The sequence below is a fragment of the Typha angustifolia genome, chromosome 1, assembly GCF_048772165.1.
Source record: "Typha angustifolia cultivar Huaian chromosome 1, ASM4877216v1, whole genome shotgun sequence".
Taxonomy (NCBI): domain Eukaryota; kingdom Viridiplantae; phylum Streptophyta; class Magnoliopsida; order Poales; family Typhaceae; genus Typha; species Typha angustifolia.
The window spans coordinates 11,379,598-11,397,484 of NC_133239.1; the positions used below are offsets into that span (position 1 = coordinate 11,379,598).

The 17,887-nt window shown below is 39.5% G+C and overlaps 3 protein-coding genes across 8 annotated transcripts; all 3 read right to left on the bottom strand.

Annotated features, from left to right (window-relative positions):
• Positions 1 to 1,881: 1,881 nt before the first annotated feature.
• LOC140758875 (glyceraldehyde-3-phosphate dehydrogenase A, chloroplastic) lies at positions 1,882 to 4,305 on the bottom strand. Its single transcript, XM_073095261.1, has 4 exons — positions 4,147 to 4,305; positions 3,900 to 4,019; positions 2,740 to 3,283; positions 1,882 to 2,611 (listed from the first exon to the last, which is right to left on the bottom strand). Exons 1-4 carry the CDS (start codon positions 4,186 to 4,188, stop codon positions 2,109 to 2,111), a joined length of 1,209 nt encoding a protein of 402 aa, XP_072951362.1. The 5' UTR covers positions 4,189 to 4,305; the 3' UTR covers positions 1,882 to 2,108.
• A 108-nt stretch (positions 4,306 to 4,413) lies between these two features.
• LOC140758884 (WD repeat-containing protein LWD1) lies at positions 4,414 to 10,804 on the bottom strand. Of its 3 annotated transcripts, XR_012104170.1 has the most exons (3): positions 9,647 to 10,804; positions 5,857 to 5,977; positions 4,425 to 4,559 (listed from the first exon to the last, which is right to left on the bottom strand). XR_012104170.1 is itself a non-coding variant. In XM_073095285.1 (2 exons), the coding sequence occupies exon 1, from the start codon at positions 10,741 to 10,743 to the stop codon at positions 9,652 to 9,654; it is 1,092 nt and encodes a 363-aa protein (XP_072951386.1). In that variant the 5' UTR covers positions 10,744 to 10,804; the 3' UTR covers positions 4,414 to 4,554; positions 9,647 to 9,651. The 3 variants fall into 3 exon arrangements, 2 of the variants coding, with proteins under 2 accessions (XP_072951386.1, XP_072951375.1); XM_073095285.1 differs by lacking the exon at positions 5,857 to 5,977 and having other exon boundaries at positions 4,414 to 4,554; XM_073095274.1 differs by lacking the exon at positions 5,857 to 5,977 and having other exon boundaries at positions 4,418 to 4,559.
• Positions 10,805 to 12,529: 1,725 nt separating this feature from the next.
• On the bottom strand, positions 12,530 to 17,385 carry LOC140758855 (probable protein phosphatase 2C 39). 4 transcript variants are annotated; one of them, XM_073095224.1, is made up of 6 exons: positions 17,232 to 17,385; positions 16,968 to 17,068; positions 16,711 to 16,815; positions 14,767 to 16,021; positions 14,402 to 14,666; positions 12,530 to 12,894 (listed from the first exon to the last, which is right to left on the bottom strand). In XM_073095224.1, the coding sequence occupies exons 4-6, from the start codon at positions 15,928 to 15,930 to the stop codon at positions 12,767 to 12,769; spliced, it is 1,557 nt and encodes a 518-aa protein (XP_072951325.1). In that variant the 5' UTR covers positions 15,931 to 16,021; positions 16,711 to 16,815; positions 16,968 to 17,068; positions 17,232 to 17,385; the 3' UTR covers positions 12,530 to 12,766. The 4 variants fall into 4 exon arrangements, with proteins under 4 accessions (XP_072951325.1, XP_072951334.1, XP_072951343.1 ...); XM_073095233.1 differs by lacking the exon at positions 16,968 to 17,068; XM_073095242.1 differs by lacking the exon at positions 16,711 to 16,815.
• Positions 17,386 to 17,887: the final 502 nt, after the last annotated feature.

A 17,887-nucleotide genomic window follows, 5' to 3' on the forward strand; every position in this document is an offset into this window, starting at 1 on the left:
TCTATTTCAAGCCACAAATAAAAAAGAATTAATCCCATCGCATTACTAGAAACAAGGGAGGATTAACAAAAAGGAGAAGAAGAGGAGGAAGAAAACAACTTGTGGGGATGTGGAGATCTCAACTTTCAAGGCACCCCACTGTTAGATATCTTGGAGCAAAAGATGCCACCCACAAACTGCTATCTACTTTATTATATTTCTTTCTTGGAATCTATCCATCTACCTATCCATCTTATATGGATGATATAACCATCTAACTTTTGCTTACCTTGCTGGTGCTTGAATCTAAGCGGATTTTAATGGTCCCAAATGATAATATATATATATAAATAAAAGGAGTACTTGTCCTACGACTACTCATCGCAAACCCTCCTGGATGGATTGTTACTGCATGTACACCACCTACCTGTCGACGAGAAGATAACAAGATGGCAGTCATGCTATATTGAATTCAGATTCATTTGTCTACTACCCCAAGACTAGTTTAAAAGTTCCACGCAAATGCAGGCCAATTGTCAATTACAATTAATTTCTTTTAAAGGTTGTAGTGCCCACACATGTCATAGAGCAAATTCCAAGCTCAGCAGCTCTTTCTTATCTTATTCCTTGTCCTACTGAGAAGAGAGAGGTTGGGAGAAAGAGAGATCGAGAGAGACAATAATATTAGTTGTCACCATCTCCACGGAGCTATCTCCCTCATAGACGATCATGCAAACCACAACCCCTTTTGTCTTGTAGCTTGGAATTTAATGGCCCAGAGCTTTAATGTCTTCTTCCTGATTAGGGGAACTGTACGTTGTTGCCGGACCACCATCACTATTCATTATCAAAACTATAATACAACCAAAAGAAAAGAAAAAAAAAAAAAAAAAACGCCAAGCATACAAGTCTTCTTCACAGCTTTAGCTATTGAGCACATATAAAAACAATCTAAGTGATAGATCATCCAACCGACATTATTCGTGATGTAAAAATTTTCAACTTACCTCTCGTGGAAGGAATAGACATTCCAAAAGGCTTGACATTTTTTTTTCTGTATTAATGATAGATATGATCTCTGTGAGGTGGCACTATCATGCTCAAAGGACCACTCACAATTTGAGAAGGTGGGCGTGAGATGGGATCAAATTATATATGGTGGGTATCAAGGTCTCTGAATCATGGGGCATCATATATATATATATATATGCAAGGCCCAAAAATATCAAAGGGGGTGAAAAAAAAATAAGAAAGATGTGATGATAACGGTGTGTAACGCTCAAATCTAGAGCCCATAAACGTATCCAATTAATTCATTGTGGTTGTAGTACTGATGGAAACCATGCATGATATGGAATTGGATTCCCATGCGGCAAAAATCCAGGAGGAGGTTTCATTGCATCAATCCTTTCTGGGTCCCTCCCTTTTATTCATCGGCCTCTTGATTTTATCTGACCCTTAACTCGATCACCATTATTGTTAGGATCTCTACCGTGATCGATCCTTTAATCCTTTTCAATCTCTTCTTACTCGCGGCTCTTGAACAAGTACGTTGTCATCCTTAACTTCATTACAAGCACACACACACACCCCCCCCCCACCCCCCACCCCCCCCAAAAAAAGTAGACACAAAGTTAACACTCATTGTTTCCTTTGCCATATATATTTTATATATTCTTGGGAGATCAGTAGGCCTTTGTTTCATCATGGGCCTTTTTTTTTAATTTTTAAATTCAGCCCAACTGGATCCGGCCCACCAATATATGTAATCGGGACGCAGCAATACCCATGAATGGGCGGACGGCCCAAGAAAGTAGAAGGAAAGCTCGATCCAGTGCTTTAAGAAACCTTTTTTTTTTAATATATATATTTTATTAATTAATTTTATTTTATGAACAACAATGAAGAACACTTCCCTTAATTCGATAGTATTAGATACATAAAGGAGTTGGTAACATACAAGATCGCTATACTGCAATTGATTACGTTGTGATCTCCCAATGACGGACCAAAAAGGCTCTGAGTTGTCATCGTTACAAACATTCACAACAAGATAGAGAGGAAAATCGAAGAAAGAAAGAAAGAAAGAAAGAAAGAAGAAAGAAATTAAGCATCAATAGAACTCAAAATCACTTCCAGCTGTTGGCAACAATGTCAGCCAAGTCTACCACCCGCTGCGAGTAACCCCATTCGTTGTCATACCATGCAATGACCTTCACCATATCATCACCCATGACCATGGTCAGCGAGGCGTCGACGGTGGAGGACACGTCGGTGCAGCGGAAGTCAACGGAGACGAGAGGCTCGTCGCACACCGAAAGGATACCCTTCAGCTCCTTGTCGGCGCTTTCCCTGAAGGCGGCGTTGACCTCCTCGGCAAAGGTCTTCTTAGACACTTGCACGACGAGGTCAACCACTGAGACATTAGGCGTTGGCACACGGAGTGCTATCCCGTTGAGCTTGCCCTTGAGGCTGGGGAGGACGAGAGCCACCGCCTTCGCAGCACCGGTGGAGGTGGGGACGATGTTGAGGGCGGCAGCGCGCGCACGTCGGAGATCGCGGTGGCTGGCGTCGAGCAGTCTCTGGTCTCCGGTGTAGGAGTGCGTGGTAGTCATAGTTCCTTTGATGATGCCTGGAAGCATGCATGCAACTCGATCGACAATTAATAGTGAATGCACGTAAAATTCATAAACTAGCTAAGATGGTTGGTTACTTTGAGTCTTTAATTTTGGAGTTAGGAATAATGTAATAACGTCGTACCGAACTTTTGGTCGAGGACTTTGACGAAGGGGGCGAGGCAGTTGGTGGTGCAAGAGGCGTTGCTAATGATTGGCTCGTCCGGGCTGTAGGCGTCGGCGTTGACACCCACCACGTAGGTCGGGATGTCCCCCTTCCCTGGCGCCGTAATCAGCACCTTCTTCGCCCCGGCTTCGATGTGCTTCCCGGCGCCCTCCCGGTCCACGAACACCCCCGTGCCCTCGATGACGAGGTCGATGCCCAGCTCCTTCCATGGAAGGTTCGCGGGGTTGCGGTTGGAGACGACCTTGATGACCTTGCCGTCCACGGAGATGCCGGCTTCGCCCTCGGGCTTGACGTCGGCGTCGAAGATGCCGAGGGTGGAGTCGTACTTGAGGAGGTGGGACGCCTGCTTCACGCCGCCGGTGTCGTTGATGGCGATCACGTCCAATGGGGAGTCTTTGCGTCCGTGCCAGCAACGCAGGAAGTTGCGACCGATGCGGCCGAACCCGTTGATCGCCACCTTCAGCTTTGCCTCCGTCGGCCCACGAACCCCGTTCCCTCCTACCTACGTACGCATGCACAACAAAAATCAATCTCATCTTATTAGAGTGTGTGATCTAAGTGACCCCTAATGCATTGTTTAATATTGTATTCTCTTACAACTTATGGTTCTCAACGTCTACACTACCAATGAAACACTACGTAACAGCTAGCAGTTTGTCGTAAAATGATACACAGTTGTCATAATTATCGATCAATTTACTTAAACTGGATGGTCGTTACTCTGCAGATTTCATTTCCACTTACTTTTGCACCAAAAAAAAAAGAAGAAAAAAAAAGAGGAGAACCCCAACCAATGATTGGATTACGTGTCATCTATCGTATAAATATGGCAACGTATAGCTATACAACAACACAATAAGAAGAAAACCAATTTTACGAGCAAAGCCTTAATGCATGATTTATAGCTATATAACATGATTTATAGCAGACTATAAAGTAACTCGCAGTGAAGTGGCAACGTATGCAACAAATTGGCTACTCACGTCCTCTTCGCTAATTATTTGATTAATGCATTTGGACTAAGCGGAAACAGAGCCAAGCATGGGATCAAGTTGTGATCATCTTAAACCGAGTCTAATTAAGGGAGACGGAAAAAGTAATTGGATTCAGAAACATACGGCGGAGGTCTTGAAAGAGATGACCGAGATGAAGTCATCCGATGTGGCGATCTTCCTGAAGGGAAGAGCGCCGGTGGAGCTCCTCAGGCCGGAGAATTCCGACAGTCCCTTTCCATTCGCCTACACCAACAATAATACAACATCATCATCATTATACAAGATAGAGATCGAGAATTGATCAAGCATAGTAAAACACCGAGGAGGTATACTAATGAAAGAGAGAACAACAGAGAGAGAGAGAGAGGACCTGAAGAGAGGCATTGGCTACTAGAAGCGTAGCCGACGACATGGGATGGTTGTTGGATGGATCGAAGGGAAGAGTGTGAAGCGGCAGCAGCAGAAGAGATGTGTGTGGGTTTATATGATCCTAAAGACGATAACAAAAGGTTTGTGGTGTGTAGAAAGAGTGGGAATTGAGAGGAGGGAGAAGAGATGAGATGAGATGAGATTACGGATAGCATATCCATCAACGTATGGCTGGCAATGCTTCTTCCCTCCATCACCCACTTCTGAGTGGACTCCTGCATTAGTTCAGGCCTGGGCTTGGGCTTCCATATGGGCCTTTTCTCTTGCATCCTTAAGCTGTGAATTCTGTTTGTGAGGCCAGAGACACATGAGAAGAGGATATCCACAAGTTCATGATCGCCGCTTTGAGCTTTCCTATGACATTACAATCACGCGGAACCACTGAGAGAAAGTTTATGCAATTTAATTTTGATGTGACGAGATAGATAATTGGAAGGAATACATCAAATATTTATGTATAAGATATGTGACTTTAATCGGTGAAGGAGAATTACAACACGTGATGACATGGCGTGACAAGTGTAATATTTTCCTTCTAATTCTTCAGCAACTAAATGATCATCAGGTCATCAAAATCAGCCAAAACAACAGCAGCACAGGTTTTATATCATGAGTACATGGTCAAAAACTCAAAGATACCAAGCTCTTCAATTACTTTCTTAGGGGCATTTCGACTTATTCGTAACATGTCATCAACACCTTAGACTTAGGTGCATGTCTATAGTATCCCTCCTATAGCATGAAAAGATATGGTTTCAGTCAAAACAGACCCCAAAACTGCCTAAACTTTCAACAGCATTTGTCGCTTCAACTCCAGGAAACAATCAGGCAAAGTTTCAAGAATCCAAGAAACAGTACAAATCCACAACTGAAAATGGGATGTGCAAGCAGCCAACGTATAATATGGTTCAGATGGATAAAGTCTGATATGTGCAAATATAGAACTATAACGAATATGCGAAACATAAAATAAGGAAATACCTCGCAGGGAGATAAGAAGGGAAAAAAAAAAATGCAATTTCTAATGGTAACTTGGGGTAGACCGTCACATATATCAGATACCTCCATCCAAAAACATAGTTGACCTCATTTCAGATCAATAAAAGGTATCATGCTAACCTGTGCCTACAATTGCCTGTATCGAATACCTTCTTTTACTTCCAGAATGCAGATGATCAGGTGTAGAAATTGTTCATTACTCAACATGGATATACCAACAGAACAGATGCAGAGTTTCACCACAAGAATTTCAGAGTGTACATGGAGCACATATTATGTCAGTGAGTTACCATATTTGGAAAATATGAACCTCATATGGGTAAGGTCATGATTAAAGAACTAGAGCCAGCACAAGTAGTCATACTAGAGATGCTAACACGCAAAAGGAAGAATTTTAAGAATAGTAAAGGTGGCAGATAGTAATGATATTTGATATTAGACTACTGTGGTAGCAGCTCTAACAACTGCTGAATTGCTGTAAGCAGAATAAATATTTATTCACAACCTTAAAAATATCACCCTACTTTTTGCAATAAATTATAGAATGAGAAACATGATTATCCACTTATATTGGATCACCTGCTGTGTGAGCTAATTATTTTATATGGTCAAACTATCGCTGATGCAATAAGTCCTCAAAAGTAACAATTACCTGTTTTGCATAATACAAATAAGTTGATCCCACAAGGCTGGAGGAGCTAATATTATCGTAATCCAACTGGTTTTACAGAATCAAGTTCTCTTTTCCTGGTAGCATCTACTTACAGAGTAAACTAAAGAAAAGAACAAGAGAAGGCAGCAGTTAGTCTTGCATTTATAATGCAGTAGGACGAAGGAAAAGAATCTATATTAACCTTTTGTCCTACCTATAGAAAGCATGCCCACCAATCTTGAGGGACACACTAAGCACCAATATTTCAACAGTTTTAAATAAATCAAAAGTAACTTCATAGCTGATTGGAAGTATTAACAGGATGAAGATAAGATACAAGCTTTGACTCCCAAGCATTTACTTATCACCTCATCTATACAAAGATCAATGATTTTCCTTGTGGTCCTAGCAATATTGCCGTTCTACAACCTTATGTAGCAATATCTTCAACATAAACTATGTGGCGTAGATCTTAAAGAGCTTGCTGATTACCCGAGAAAGAAAATTGTATGCATCACCATCCACAAGTAATGAGAATAAGCATGTTTCTTAATACACATACTGTAATATCCACTTCCTCAAATATCAGGGAACCACTGGCCCATACATCAAGCAAACAATCAAGACTTCACAATGCAGCAGTCAGTTGGCATAACATGTCTCTAGTTCCAGAGAGACCATCTGAAGAAACGAGATAAGCCCAAAGCACTTGGGGAAAATTCTCTTTAAAAAACTTGATCTTTAAACCAATGACATACACAATTTCACACAATGATGAACTCACAACAGACTGAAGTAATACGTTCTTTTCATTTAGCTGTGGATCAAGAACAGTTCTTCGATATTGAAGGAGGTTATGTAGAATGAAGAGAAATCAAACTTCATTACCACCTCAAGCTTCCAACTTTTGTTACTCCCAGCTCCCAACCTTCTATACTCAACATGTCTAAACGTGAGATATAATTGATTAATTTGCCATCTCTAAGCATCATCAAAGGTTTCCAAGGTCACATTAGTGCAACAAATCCACTAAAAACGGATAGGAATCAAAGTCCATTACCTCCTCAAACTTCCAGTTTTTGTTACTCCCAACGTTCTACAGTGAAACATGTCCAACTACATGACATAACTTCACCATCTGTAAATACGACGACAGTGCATTATAAGGTTATCTCCTAATACTGTGACATGTCTGCAAGTTTATATAGATCTTAACAGCAGATATCTTAGTATTATAATAGTATAACACCATAAGACATATCCCCTGAAGAACGAAGGTGCCTTTGTGACCTTATTTCAACCTATCTCCTCAATCCACTTTCTGACTATATTGGACCTCTAAACATTTGAAGAACTTCTAATGTAAATTTTAATTCTTCATAGACATCAATACTATGTGGCCACATCTCAGATCTTCCATTTTCTCATGATCCTTGACAAACTTTCCATGTTCCATTTGACATGTTATGGAAACAATGTCCTGTCTCGTTATGCCAATGCACACATCAACCAAGTAAAGAAGAGAGATCCTCTACATGAAACAAAATATTCTTGTAAGCTAAAACTTAGGATCAAACCTCTCCACCTCGTTGGAAGGTGAATATTTCCCTTAATTTCTGTAAATATCTTACAATCTCAAATCAATGATGCCTAAAAGCTTGACATGACAATACCAGCAAAATCCTTCAGACCCAAGTCTATCAAAGAGAAGAAATTAAGCTTTCTTAAACAGATTTAATGATAAAGAAAGTTGCACTGCTTTTCCTGCTTGAAGATATTCCATAAGTTCTCTGCTGTTCATGAAGTTCACACAGAACCACGAGGAAGATACATAAGGTAGTAGGATGAAGAAAAATAATTTAGATTATCCTTTTGTCCCTCCTATAGAAAGCATGCCCACCATTTCTGAATGACGCACTAAGCACTAATATCTCAACAAATTTTAAATAAATAAATAAAAATTAATTTATATCTGATTGGATGTATTAAGAGGATGAAGATAAGATACAAGCTTTGACTGCAAAGCATTTACTTATCACCTTGCCTATAAAAAGATCAATTATTTTCCTTATGGTCCCAGCGTAATTGCTGATTTTAGACCTTGTTCTATTTATTTCATGCGCATCATCACATTATGTATCCTCACTATATTATATTATATCCTCATGGACAGGACACTACTGTGGACCAAGCTGTAGATCATAAAAACTTTCCAATTTCTTTTGCAATATCTGACTAATTATAGCACAAAATGACGAAAGACATATATAGCTGTCCAAAAGTACACTTCAAATTTATTTGGTTATCAAGTTAACTGAGATCCAACTCACCAGATTCAACTAGATGACAAGAATCACATGGCAAATTTAGGCATGACAAATTAGAAGAAAAATAAGAACTTTTCCTTCAAAGAGAAACTCATAAAATCATCAGTCATTATATAGTTGAGTCTTCCATGTAAACTTGCTCATCTTTTAGAGGGAACATATCATGAAAACATTAAGTATACTAGGAGATTTATCCCTACGCGCTAGTGCTTCAACCATTTACTTGAACATACATAGAGATAGATATATTAAACTTGATTGTGCTTGCTGTCAAAGGTTTACAATCAATTCTGCGAATATACATAGCTCATATCCTTTATCTCCCCAGATGCAAGGATGGAATATAATAAAGCCCTTTTGCTTTGCAATGCAGGATCCATATCATGAATCATTTTTAACCAAAGCTCCAAGTAGTAACCCTACTTATTTCTCAGTACCCCTTATGTAATTCTGCTCTCCTCACCTAATGCCAAACTTCACTAGGACCACCAACCTGCCCCAGTTCCATCCATTTATATTTGGCCCTCACATTCCTATTTTCTCCATCTATGATTTTCTCTTACCTGCCACTTTCAGGTTAACTTGTATCACTTTCTGCTTTGAATATCCATTGTGGGGATAATATGAAACCTTAAATGATAAGGTAAAACGTGGTAAAATAAATATTACTCTGTCTCTCTACTCTTAGCGTCTCGGTATTACAAAGTTATAGAAAAAAACAGAGGAGGCACTAGTATCTAGTGCATCAAAGATAGGTATTAGACGATAGGAAAGAGGGTAAAAGGAGAAGACAAGGCAATTCTATCAATTAAACTCTCCTTTATTAATCTAACTTTGGAAATAACCAAATAAACAAGGGATATATATATATATATTCTCTTTCCTATTAGCTTTAACTCAACGAACAAATCTATAAAGCTTTATAAGTAAAATGCATAAAGAGGAGTTGATATGGTATTCAAAAGAATTTAGAGCAAACTAAGAAAAAAAGCCTTTCAGGAAATAAGGCATCATTGAGATGTAGAAGTATCGTTTTTCTGTTGTTGTGGGTTTCTCCTTTCTCAATTTAGATGACGTGGCACCACTAGTTAAAAGTTTAACATGGAACCAAATATATAGCTCTTAACCCTCATAATGTGTGGTAACTGATAATATAGTCAAAAAAGCATCCCAAATTGTTACTCGGAAGTCTTCAAAATAAATATATCTACTGAAGGAAATGGAAAATGCTAAACTGAACTATGATGTTGATATCCAGTTAAGCAGTCTTCCCCACTGTGGGAATCAAGCAATAGATGATATACAGTAATTAGATGACAAGAGATTTAGATGCTGATACATTTGCCAGAACTAGAGGCAAATCAACAAAAAATTAACAGCAGAGGCTAGATTGATAAGGAAGCAAACCAGTTAGCTAGAAGCTCAGATCTAATCTAAAAGGAGGTGGGATGTGGATTGCATACAGGAATCAGACCCTGAGAATCTGAAGCTTGGTGGAGAAGGCAATGGCGACCCAATCAGGCTGCGTAGAGGACCACTGCAGCTGCTCGATCTCTGCCCCGGCCGTGTAAGCGAGGATAGGATCAAGCCCACCCTCGGCTGCCGGCTGCTGTCCTCCGGCGCTACTTCCCATAGAAGAGAGGTCCCAGATGAGTGCCTGGGAATCATCCCCAGCGGTACAAATGTGGCAGGAACTGTGAGGCGCCCACGCGATGGCGTTGACGCTGGCCTGGTGGCGCTGGAGCTCGACCACCGGAAGGGTCGGGAAGCGGATATCGAGCACGACCACTTTAGGGCTATCCATGATGATGGTGGCCATGTACCTCGGATCCTGCTTGTTCCACCCCAAGCGAACGAGCGGCGTATCGGGCGGGTCGGCCGACTCGTAGATGATGGTAGAGTGTTCCTTGTCCCGGAGATCGAAAACCCTGACGGAGCCATCGGCCGACACGGAGGCGAAGACCCCAACCCCGCCCCAGGCGATGTCGTAGACCTCCTTGTCGTGGGCGATGAGCTGCGTGTCGACTGCCTCCCGGTCAATGTCCCAGATGGTGCACGTGGTGTCGATGGACGACGTCCCCACCCGACGCGGTTCCGCCTCGTTCCAGTCGAACGAGGTCAAGGGACCACAGAACTCCGAGTTGCGGTTGCCGTTGAGGAGCGACTTGAGCTCGACGCCGCCGTTGCCGTTGGTTTCATCATCGTCATCGGAGGAAGAGATGCGCCAGATGCGGAGGAAGTCGGCGGAGGTAGCGAGGAGGTCAGGGCGGAGGCAGTCGCGGTCGGGGACAAACATGGCCTTGGTGGGAGGGTAAGGGTGCTCGAAGGAGAGTGAGGGGTCGGACCGGATCTCACCGGTGGAATCATCCAATTGGACGATCTCGACCCTGTTAGGGTACTGCTCGAGTAGGCTGGCGATGGCGAGGCGGTACTTCTTGTCCCGGCGGACGCTCCAGTTCATGGCGTAGATGTGCCATGGCGCCTCGTATGTGTAGATCTCCGACCGCTTCTGCTGCTCCTCCGACCCCTCCGTTTCTCGATCCACGCCGCTCCCGCCCATGAAATCTCTCTCTCTCTCTCTCTCTCTCCTCTCTCGATCTCGAGTGGAGTCCCGGAAGTCTTATATTAGTTTATATTATCGTAATCATGATAATGAGGAGGGGTTTGGCAAATTGGCATAGGAAAACACCAAAACAGGATTTTGTTTTGGGCTTTCGCCTATCGGGCCAGGGATTAGTAGTCCAGCTCTCACGTCACATGGGATATTCTCCTCGACTCATCTTATCTATTCCATCATTTTTGGGCCTGAGTTGAGTTGGTTCTGTTGTATTCTCCACTACTGATTACTATTGCCAATAATAATAATAATAATAATTATTATTATTATTATTAATAATTATTATTATTATTATATATAACTCCTTGCTAAAGCTCCTAAGCTTATTAATTAGCAAATGTTAGGAGAACAATCTCATCATCTGATAAAAAATTGGGGAAATCTTGAGCACTGACACAGAATGAAAGCATGCCTTCTCCAAGCAAAAATGTTCATATGTCTAATGACGAGTTCTGAATTTAGTCGGAGGAACGGACAATCCATTGAGCCATTTATTTTTGGTCACACATAATGCCAAGTAGAAGTAGAACCCATAGAATTCTCTAGTAAGGCTTCAGCCAGTCAAAGAGATGTTGAGTCATTGCATCTTTTCCTACCGTTGCCTTTGGGAATTTGGAGGCAGTGGCAGTTGCAGCTGCAGCAGCAGCATCAGGAGAGGCCAACGTGAGCTCACTCGAGCTCTCGGAAGGAGTCGATGATGGCGACCGAAAGCGAAAGCCGTGGCAGATGACTAAGTTCATGCCAGTGTTGTCCGTCTGTGTTTGGAGCTGCTGCTTTTGCCTATGCTTCCTCTTCATCTCCTGGCGCTTGTTGACGTAGTCCTCTGGAATGAAGATATCCATCCTCTCCTACCTCCTTCATACTTTGGTGGTGATAACTGATATTTGAAGAGCAAACATGCAGTCGTTGAACTGCAAGTGGAGACTGTGGGGGTCCTCCCTTCAGCTCTAAACAAGAAATGGGGCGAGGAAGCAAGGTGTTTGTTGCAATTATATCTATGCATGGCCCATTGGCCAAGCAAGAATCGACAAGTAATCAGGTATATCTGAGAAGCAATACTATGCTCAGCAAGCAACAAACCGATAGCTAACGAAGCCTATCCAAAAGAAAGCAGTGCTGACCTATTCCTCAATCATTATGGGAAAAGCATTGGGTCACCATTAATGTGATCCATTAATGTGATTACATAATATGCGATTTATTTTTATGATGATTCGTGTGATCCAGTTCATCCAGGTGCTATTCGGCACAAAAAGGAAATCGCCATCTACTGAGTGGATTTCCTAACGAAACCAAATCATCCAATACACACTTCTTGATATCAGCAATAAGTATAGATATTCAATAGAGTAACGCAAAGTATCACTGCATTTGGAAGTGAAATTGTTGGAAACCCACCAAAACTATATAGCCCATTAATAAATACCAAGAACGTCTCATAGTGCTGGCTAAAAGAATTTATCGTACCAAGTCAAGCATCGAAGAGCACGCACCTGCTTTCTTGTAGTCAAGTCTTAAAACTGCACTCAAAGTAGCTAAATTGGTTCGTATTTTTGTACCTCTGCTATGGAAGTACGCAAATTTGGCAAGGAAGAAACTTTCTTTGCAATCAAAGTAGGTAAATTGGTTCGTAGGATGAAAATGCATTGAAATTTCACTATTAGAGGAAAAGACTATAGTGATCATATTAATAGACAACTACAAATAGAGAGGATATTTGCTCAACTTGATGAAGATGGTCAATTTTTTTCAAAATTCAAGCCAGGGATTTGTTGCCCTCAAAATGGACAAATTGATGTTTAACAAACAACATTTTTAACTTCTGCAGTTCTATGCACTTCAAAGACATCTCAGACAAGAGTTTACATTTTATTCTTACAATCAATATAATGCTAATAATATTTTCAACTAACTAGGGAAATGTTTTCAAAATAATGGTAGAGAAATTTAGAAGTTTGATTACAAGTCAAAATGATGTCGATGCTGTCAAAGTCCGTTGCTTATTCCCAAGGATTATCACAATAACTGTCACGTCATCATGATATTTTCTCCTCCTTCCATCAGGTATTTGGATCAGTTCTTCAGTAGTGAAACCTATACATGGTGCCAAAAATTATAAGGATTCAGGCAAGCTGTAAGATTGCACAAGCAAATCATTTTCACACTCATAAATAATATAGAAATAAACCATCTCTACATAATATGTCAACGGTTTATAGGTTGAAGCACTTGTTGAGATTCATTAGCACCAAACTTTGGGATTTAGCTGACATGTAGATGTCAGGTATTGCCCAAGCTGTGTGTTTAGTAACTATAAAACTTTAAAACATTAGATGTAAACAATGATTATCTAAATAAATCTTCCGGTCTATGAATGTTTATATGCAAACCCATGCTGTAAAAAATCCTCATTTCTCATCTTTTGAGTGACCAACAACATCATATATCAGACAATAGAGATCTAGCCCGGTGGTGAAGGCCTATGCATGCCAAAAACAATGGGCTGTTTTATTCTCAAATTAATGAGATTATCTGCCAATTACTGTAGCAGCATAATACAATCAAAGGTTGTTGATGAACAATAAAGTTACAGGATGTACATATATGGTATGTACTTTCAATCCAGTTTCCAGTGAAGTTGCTTCGTAAATGCACATATATTAAGTAACAATTGATGAACAAGAAATTTATAAAATAAATGAGAAACTGCAATAGCCAAGCCACAAATGTTGTTAGTTTTTGTAAAAGCACAAGCTAAAAAGAATATTTCTGTAACATGTAGGTCAAGATAGAGCTCAAAATAATGAAATTAATCATTGATTATGCACACATTGATAAAAAAAATGTTTGGTACAATCCCAGATTCAACAGAATCCTTTGCTCATAAGTAGATATCCTTAAAGAAATCACCTATCCTCCTAGGCTTTAAGATCATGCCTATAGAGGCACCTATGAAGAAGACCCAAAATTTTACCAACGTACATCAGGTTAAGAATTGAAACAACTTCAAAACAAAATTATGTAAAAGTGGTGTATATATTAAATCATGGATAGCTGTATCTATAATTGAATCTACTAGTCATTTTCTTGCACATCTGTTTATATATGAAAGAGATAATAATTATCTCAGAAGGAATTTGTTGCCAGATTCATTCTTATATTCATCAAGTTTTCAAAAGTATTTTCCCTAGAACAATTAAAGACCATTAACGTTAATATTCCATCAAGCATTAAACAACATGCAGTAATTCACAATCCAACTTGAGATTATGTAATGCGAAGAAAACCTCATGACGATGTAGCATGCAGAAACAATTTGACAAGCCTTTGAAACTAGAAAAGAAACAATAAAGGCATTTTTCTTCTCTTATAACTTTAATCAGCTAGTCCTAGTTTTTTCCTTGTAAATAAATGCATTCTAAACTACACTGAGAATCTAAACCATAACGAGAAGCATGCAACTATTTCCATTGACATGAGAAGAAAAGGCTAACTTGTGGATGAAGATAACATCTATTTATCAGACAAAATTCATGAAGAACTATATCCAAATAAACCACCACAATTAAAATGGACAGAAATAAGAATGATATTGTAGTACCTGCATGTTTTGCAGCTCTATGTAGGAGTTGCCCAATCAGGTATTTTGCAGGGTCATCAAATGGATTTTCCTGAATAAACTGATAAACTAGTTTCACAACCTCGTCGTTGCTGAAGAAATCAAACAATCCATCACTACCGAGTACAACAAACAAGTCCTTTTCTGACACTTTATGGCTTAAAGTATGTGGATTTGTATGAACATAAGGTGGACTGCATAAATTTCGAACTCGAAGAATGCCCATAAGAGCATCATTGAATTTTTTCTGCAATAGAATTTAATTAAAAAATAATTTAGTTACAATAATTAGTCTAACTCAAACAAAATTTGCTATGCTCTTACACAATTAATAGAAAAGATATTACCTTTTTTAGGTAGCCAACTCCAAATGCTCGAGTAACTTTTAATTTCCCTTTTACCTTACCACAAATGATTACCGAAGGATCATCAGGATGTTCAGCCAAAATTTTCTCATGCTCTATCTGATTATCAACCGTATGACTCTCCGTTAGTTGGACAGCTTGTAATAAACCATTTTCAGAAGCAACCGTGGTAGCTAATACAGCTCTGCTGTCTCCTAAATTCAGAACATACAAATCAATACCATGAAGAAGCACAATTAGGACACAAGATCCAACAGAAACTAGATCTGGTCTATCTTCCATTTCTTGCTCTACCATACACATAAAGTCATTCTCAGCTTGCACGATAGCTTGATTAAGGCAATCTAAGACACCAGTTCGGAAAGATTCAGAGGAAAATTCTCCGTCTAAAGACTTGAACGAAATAGCTTCTCCATCTTCAAACTTTGATTGCTTGATAGCCAATGTTAATTCACTTTTGATGTCATTCCTTTTATCTTGCATATTTTCACATGAACCATTAAAATCCTTTTGCTGCTTAATACGCCATTCTAGTAAATACAGATAGAAGGCTATATTATCATATAAAGTTCCAGCTAGAAAGTCAGCTGCGTCTCGCCCATTGAATCCATCATAAACACCACAAAATAACCATCCGTTTTTCTCCGAACATACGGCTTGGACTCGATCTTCCCCAGCAGCTCCACCGGCCATTTGTATGTCCATAGGGTTGAGAAAACTTGAAGATTCGACCCTTGTGGGGGCACTTGCAGATCTCCATATGCTTTTGTTTACTTCGACGCCATCGTTATCAGCTGACATGCTGCTCTGGGAAGATGATGACAATAGGTCCAATCTCGAGACAGAGGGAGAAGTTGTCATCTTTCTAAATGAATTTGGCGAGTCCAATTCGGGTAAGATTTCTTGACGGATAAGACCATTGCATATGTTGGTATTTGCTAAAGTGAAATTTGCACTAATTGCAGCACCAGATAAACAAGAAAATGAACTACTCCTTGACTTTATCATGGAATCTTGAGCCTGAATCTCTGGAGGAAGTTCATATTCACATTCAGCTTCAAAACTATTTTGTTCAGGATTACATTGATAACCGAAACTGACATTAAGGTCATTATTGCTCTTGGCAATATTTTCAGATCCCTCCATACTGTCCAGAAGAGAAAATTATAATGCTTCACGTACTGTAGGTATATCACTGACAATCTCTTTTATACTTAAATGCAAAGGAAAACCAAGCCTGCAAAAGGTGGGACTTAAAAGATAGTCAATTTTTTATCCAATAAGCATACGATATGAGTATTTTTAGGAAACGAAAACGATACAATATTTAAAAAAATCTAGATTAACAAATGAGTTTTTCAACAATATGCTATATGATCTTAACACAAACATTCAAAACTAGGACAGTCGAGTCACATTCCAAAAATCATAACACTTTTGCCTATTGAAGCAAGTAATGCATCCTTGTTAATAACTAGTTAATTACACACACAAGCCATGTAGGGCAAAGTACCTAGCTTTCTAACAATAAAATGCCATCCTCTAAGGTATACAACTAGCAATTGATACAGGGTTAACTGAAGAAGGTCATTGAGTTTGAAAGCATACCCTAATGTAGAGGTCATATATTTGACTGCTTTAGATGGATGAAAATATCTATAAGACAAAAGTAAAGCCCCATTAGGCAGCAATGGTACTTGATACAACCTGTGGGCTACCACACCATCATATTACGCCTTCAAAGCTATCCCTTAAGCTTATGAACTTAAAAAGGATTCCAACTTTAAGCTTAGCATTCTTCCATAATCTTTATGAACTAATAAAGATTCCAACTTTCCTAAATTTGTCTCTCCCACCCTTTACTCTAGTTATCTGCTATAAAAACACAAGATAGCAAGAATACAATGCCCCGGAAACCAATCTTACTTGCAATGAGAACAGAGGTCTTCTCCTTAACGAATGAACCCATGGATAAGGGCATAATAGAACGGGGACAACAATTTCCACACTTGGTTTCCTTGAAGGTATTTGCTGCACACAACATGTAGCAGCATATTTTCATCAAAATAAAAATAAAATAAAGAAATAAATAACAAGTAGCAGCATATCAAAGTATAAGATATATGAAAAGAAAACAACAGATGAAAACGTCGGACAAAGATCTAAACAGAAAAATAAATTACCAATGCTTCCATTTAGTTAGAAGGAAAATGTTGGCAAACGATCTAGCTCCACTACCCTCCCCATCCTTTATCTATGACAAAACTCACTCTAGATATTAAACCTGAAACATAATCCGCAAGATTAAAATCCAACAAAGATTCAGATACAAGTAAGAGGGAGTGAAAAAAACAAAAATAAACATCAAATAAAACATACCGAAAATCGCAAGTAAAGATCAATAACGATAAAGAGGCGTAGGTTGAGAAATATTAGGGATAACTTACTCTCAACTTGATTGGAAATAGCTAGAGTAGCAGCAGTAGGTCGGAGAAAGAGGTGGGAGAAGATCGCAACTGCAATTCTAAAGCGGAGGAGGGGAAGAGAAAGAGGGAAATCGCATTTAGAGGAAGAATCGAGTTGACTGTTTCCTGCCATCTCTTCGATTCCATCCATCAAAAAAAATTAAAATATATTCAATAAATTACACAAGAAAAGAAACCGTAAGAGGGTCAGGGACCCCGTTTGTGGTGCGTGGGACCCAGGGAAACCCCCCCAAATCGTGACGTGGGATGTGGCGAGTCGAGGCGTCTTCTTATGTGCATTGCATGGTATAGATACCAACGAGATCCGAATTCGAAACCGAATTTCGAATTTCGAATTTCGAATTTGGATGCATGCACTGTCACTAATACTGCCTATGCTCCCCGCCATACATACGCCTACTACTACTACTACCATACGGTCATCATACCCGTCCATTTATTTAATCCATTATATTTGTGAAAGTAATTTTCTATTCTAATTATAATTCTTATTTTGTTTTAAACAAAAAAACTACTATAAGATAATTCTAGAGACAGACATCATTTTCCTAGCCAGGAATTCGAGGGTTTTTTTTTTTAAATTTATTTAAGAAATAATGGTCGACGCTCATGCCCAA